The sequence below is a fragment of the Cyprinus carpio genome, chromosome B17 (genome assembly GCF_018340385.1).
Source record: "Cyprinus carpio isolate SPL01 chromosome B17, ASM1834038v1, whole genome shotgun sequence".
NCBI classification, from domain to species: Eukaryota; Metazoa; Chordata; class Actinopteri; order Cypriniformes; family Cyprinidae; genus Cyprinus; species Cyprinus carpio.
Window position 1 is genome coordinate 6,015,000 of NC_056613.1, and position 5,410 is coordinate 6,020,409.

The window sequence follows — 5,410 nt, forward strand, 5'->3', positions numbered from 1 at the left end:
CCTGTCGAGAATCTTAAAAAAAATAAATTAATTAAAATAAAAAAAAAACTAAGTTCAGCACAACAAATACTCTTAATTTACTTCCAATTATATTTATCCACACAACAGTAGACTGCTGACACTTGGGAGGGGGGTTAATTGTTATGAAAAATAAAAATAATGAATAGTCTGAAAAACAGTAATTGATTATTTGATTATTATTATTATTATTTATTATGTAATTCAAATACTAATAATTACACTTTTATTTCATTTGGAATGAAAAATGATCCATATAATTAAAAAAAAAAAAAAAAAACTATTTTAATGTCTCTCATCCTATTCACAGTCAGTCACGTTTTATAAAATCAAACAAATCCTATTGAATCTGCTTCCATCTAGTGGTCGTGTGTAATAACGACAGGGTGGTTTCCGTCATTTTACGCCAGTATACATTACTTTACGGTAAGCGTCCAGAAGGAGCAGCATGGCGACTGCAGCAGGAGATATAAGTGACGGAGCTTCAAATAAAAGTGATAAATGTAAACAAGATGGAGATAATAACCCAACACCGAGCCAGAGTTCATCTAATGAACAGAACACAGAACCGAAACCGGTGTGTCTCATAGTTTTAGGCATGGCAGGGTCAGGAAAAACAACGTTTGTGCAGGTGAGACCGAAATCACTTTTTTCAAATTATATAACATTTACTCGATTATAGTAAGATTCTGTCAGTGTTAAATGTGATAAGTAATTCTGATAAGAAAATCTAATTATAACTCATCATAAAGAAATCCAAAACACATTAACTTGAATTTCTGATGGGCTAGAATTATTAACATTAACATTAACGTAACTTATACACAGTATTCTTGTTTTCTCAGAGGCTCACAGCTTACCTGCACTCCAAGAAAGCTCCTCCATATGTTATCAATCTAGATCCTGCAGTTCATGAGGTCCCTTTTCCAGCCAACATTGGTATGTTACTATTCCTCCTTTTCGGTGCTTGTTCTCGTACCTGAGTTTTAAAAACAAATGTAAAAATCCAAACCTACTCAAATTAATAATTTTAGTGATTTTACAAGTTGCTTATGCCACTTTACTCATGTTTTTGTGATTGTTAGCATAAAATAAAAACGTAAAATTCAAAATAGGTTAATTTATTGACGCTTTTGGTGTTTATTGTTGATAAATGTTCATGATTGGTGAGCATCTTATTGATTACATTAATTTCAAAGATTGCATCTAATTGTGTTTTCTTACAGACATCAGAGACACCGTCAATTACAAGGAAGTCATGAAACAGTATCCTTTCAGTTTGAAATGAATCATAATTATCATGCATATTTTCACTGAACTTTGGATAGATTTACTAAACATTTAAACCTTCACTTTACAACCGATTTAAAGTTCTTCACAGCCCACAGTCAAGTGTAAGATTACGATTTCCAGGCCTGGACAAGTTGCATATATTAAAATCTTAAAATACATGGAAATATGTATGTCTATAATGTCTATAGTCGGTTTCTAAATATTTTTTAATAATGTAATTATGCGCAGCTCTTATATAATTTTTTGATATACATTATTTTCTCTATGAAAAATCCTTATCTGGTGAATCACAAATGACTGGAAAAGTTATGGGAATTATGAACCCTGGTTAAAATTGTCTTTGACTCTAGTACAGATATGGTTTAGGGCCAAACGGAGGAATCGTCACATCTCTCAATCTGTTCGCAACACGATTTGATCAGGTAGAATTGCATTTTTTAGGAGCCAGTAGATGGCATTTTTGTACACTTTTATATCCACATACTTCAGTTTAACTTACCATTTCTGTGTCTCCTCTGTTAGGTCATGAAGTTTATTGAGAAAAAGCAAAGTAACCACCAGTAAGTTTGTGTTTAGTAGATTTAGGTAATATCCTTATATATTTCTTATTGCTACAGTCTCATGCATGGAATATTCTTTTTTGCAGATATGTTTTGATTGACACTCCTGGACAAATAGAAGTGTTTACATGGTCTGCATCTGGAACCATCATAACTGAAGCACTGGTATGTGACTCTCAGTCTTAGTCGGGTTTATTGTTACTTAGATAAATTTGCATTGCTTAATTTGGAGTTTAAAACAGTATAAAGTTTCCTTTCTAGGCCTCTTCTTTTCCCTGTGTGGTTATTTATGTGATGGACACGTCTCGTAGTGTAAATCCGGTCACCTTTATGTCCAACATGCTCTACGCCTGCAGGTCAGTGTCTCAGATTTGTTTGGTTTTTTATTTCTTGTATTCATACAATATTTTGAATATATAAACTTCACTAATCAACTAAACGACTTCTTAGTCTTACATTCACAGTGTATAATTCAGTGTTAACAGCAGCATGAAAGTTGTCATGATTTCTGTAGATCTTACCAAAATATCTTGTTTTCTCTAGCATTCTCTACAAGACCAAGCTACCTTTCATAGTTGCCATGAACAAGGTAAAATAGTTTCTCAGTGGTCTATGCTGAAAACTGATATCTAGAAAGCAGGATGACCGATATATATATCGGATCATACATACAAACAGTTTGTGTTCAAAGATTAAACAGCAGGTATTATCCATTGACAAGGCTGTTGGTGGATAACACATGTAAACATGTATTTTTCTGCATCTTTATCAGACTGACATCATTGATCACAGTTTTGCAGTGGAGTGGATGCAGGATTTTGAGGTCTTCCAGGATGCTTTGAATCAGGAGACGTCCTACGTTAGTAACCTGACCCGCTCTATGAGTCTCGTCCTGGACGAGTTCTACACCAACCTGAGGGTGAGTCCAAAGCCGAAGAGCATAGACTTAAGTATTCATGATATTCTACACTTTAGATTTGTAAATCTAATTGCTTAGAAAAGCATTTCATAATTTAGAGTTATAAGCTAGCACCAACAAAAAAAAAGATCCATAACTCTCTCAGTGTCTGAAATGTATTGTTTGACTTTAAGGCCACAGTTGGAAGCAGTCTTTTGTGCCTTTGCAGGAGCGTTACAGATTTTTTTTTTCTGTGTCCTGTAGGTTGTCGGTGTGTCTGCAGTCACGGGTTCTGGGCTTGATGAACTGTTCGTACAGGTTGCTGATGCTGCAAAAGAGTATGAAACGTACGTATCCCAACACTGTGTAATAAGGAAATTCAAACTTAGACTGTAGACTAAAATGTTTGTGAACACTATATACATAATAGTATATAAATGATACTAAAATAGCACTGCTATCTACACTGAAAACACCTAGCATGGACCAAGAAGCTGCACTTCAGAAAGAATAATAATGAAAATCTTCTTAGTCTTTTTAATTGGTGTCAAGTTTTATTTGAATGGACTGTTTTAGGATATTGAATTGATTTCACAACAATAAATAATTTTTAAACACAACTAGCTGGATTTGGTCAAAAGACATTTATTTTAATAGCACATCCAGCTTGGTATAATATAATGGAAATAGGAGCAGATTCATTGTAATGTGAATTATAATGATGTATGTGTTGTTAAGGACAATATACATTTATGTTTAAAGATAATTGAATGCTTTTTTTGCAAACGTTTGATGTGTTTTAATGTCTTGCAGCGAGTATCGCCCTGAATATGAACGTCTGCACAGAGAGTTGGTGAGTAATCGCTGATGTACTAGTCATAAATCAACCGGCCGTCCCACAAATATTCTTTCAGCACTTATTAAACTATATGTTTTTTGAAACTATATAGATTTTATTTTAAAGGCAAATAAAAATGTCCTTTTTTCGTTCCATGAGAAAAGGTCAAGTCTGACTGTTATTAATGCTTTCGTCTCATACTCAGGCTGAAGCTCAGAGTCAGAAACAACAGGAGCAGTTGGAACGCCTTCGGAAGGACATGGGAGCGGTTTCCATGGAAACTGCAGTTCCTACTGGTACATTCATTCAGAACGGTCACGTCTCTGTTCATTCAAAAAAAGACATTAATGACATAATGACATTGAAAGTCATTAATCAACTTTGAACTCTTCACATATAACGTAATATGTGATATTTAGATGAGAACACAAATGTCTTTTAAAATTGTTTCGAAAAGAGAGTGGACTAACATGTTTGGTAACACTACTGTTCAGAAGTTTAGGGATGACAAGATGTTTTTGAAAGAAGTCTTTTATGCTCATCAAGGCAAAAATACAGTAAAAGCAGTCATATTGTAAAATATCACTGCAATTTTAAAACATCTTTTCTATATGAATATATCTTAAAATGTAATTTGTTTCTGTGATGCAAAGCTGAATTTTCAGCATCATTACTCCAGTCTTCAGAGTCACATGATCCTTCAAAAATCATTCTAATATGCTGATTTGCTGCACTTGAAACATTGCATATTATTATCAATGTTGAAAACTGCTTAATAGGTTTTTTTAATACATTTTATTTTATTCAGGAGTTCAAAAGAATGCAATTTATTTAAAATAATACTAAATGTTTTTACTGTGACTCGTGATCAATTAAATGCATCCTTGCTGAATAGAATAAATATCTTAAAAACTAATCTTACTGAACAGTAATGCATATTTTACATTAAAGGCTTTTTAGAACAGATGCATATCCTATTTCTGCATTCATCTGGTCTTTGAGAGTGGTTCGTCATTAGCATTGTCTCCAAAAATGATGCATGTATTCTTTATAGACTGGCACATCTGGTTATTTTGTTCTTTAGAAGCCCCAGATCTTAGTGGACCCAGTGACCTCATCTTTAATCGCGGGAACCCTGATGAAGCTGAGGAAGACATAGACAGTGATACCGATGATATCGATCACACAGGTGAGGATGCTTCAGATGGCTCTTAAAGAAACATAATCGCTGTCACACCATGTAACACATGTTTATGATGTCACTTTTTCCCCAACAGTCACAGAAGAAAGTAAAGAAGGCGGTGCTTTCAGCAACTTTCTGAAGGAGAGAAAGGATATAGTGCAGGTGCGCAACAGGAAGTCAAAGTGAGGGCAGGAGATGGTCACTATGTATGTATACTGTTCTCCAGCATTGACCTTTCCACATTGAAAGACTCTAAAATAAGTTGTTATAGCTCAGTTGTGGCTACTTGCACATCCTGCTGCCACAGCAGCTCGTCTGCGCTGAGATTTCAGAACTGCAAATAAAGACATTTGTATTAGAATATAAAAACAGGTCAAGGATGTATAAGCATGTATTCAAACAAATACCTTCCGAAAAATGTCAGAACATAACTGGTTTATCTTTTGCATAATATATTTATGTACACTCTACAGTCTTATTTGGCTGTTAATAAAAATGCTTATTATTTCCTAACAACCTGGAACAGAAACCAAAATCTGCAGTTTCTCTTCTGACTTCCTGTACCTTTAAAGTTCATGTTTCTATGATGGGAAATAAAATATTTTTATATATACATACAA

General features: G+C 34.0%; 1 protein-coding gene across 1 annotated transcript; it reads left to right on the top strand.

Annotated features, from left to right (window-relative positions):
• Positions 1–434: 434 nt before the first annotated feature.
• LOC109071262 (GPN-loop GTPase 1) lies at positions 435–5,410 on the top strand. The gene is made up of 14 exons (XM_042743318.1): positions 435–649; positions 864–957; positions 1,245–1,284; positions 1,667–1,733; positions 1,834–1,871; positions 1,958–2,036; positions 2,133–2,227; positions 2,415–2,460; positions 2,644–2,790; positions 3,034–3,116; positions 3,583–3,622; positions 3,813–3,903; positions 4,692–4,796; positions 4,885–5,410. Exons 1-14 carry the CDS (start codon positions 467–469, stop codon positions 4,974–4,976), a joined length of 1,200 nt encoding a protein of 399 aa, XP_042599252.1. The 5' UTR covers positions 435–466; the 3' UTR covers positions 4,977–5,410.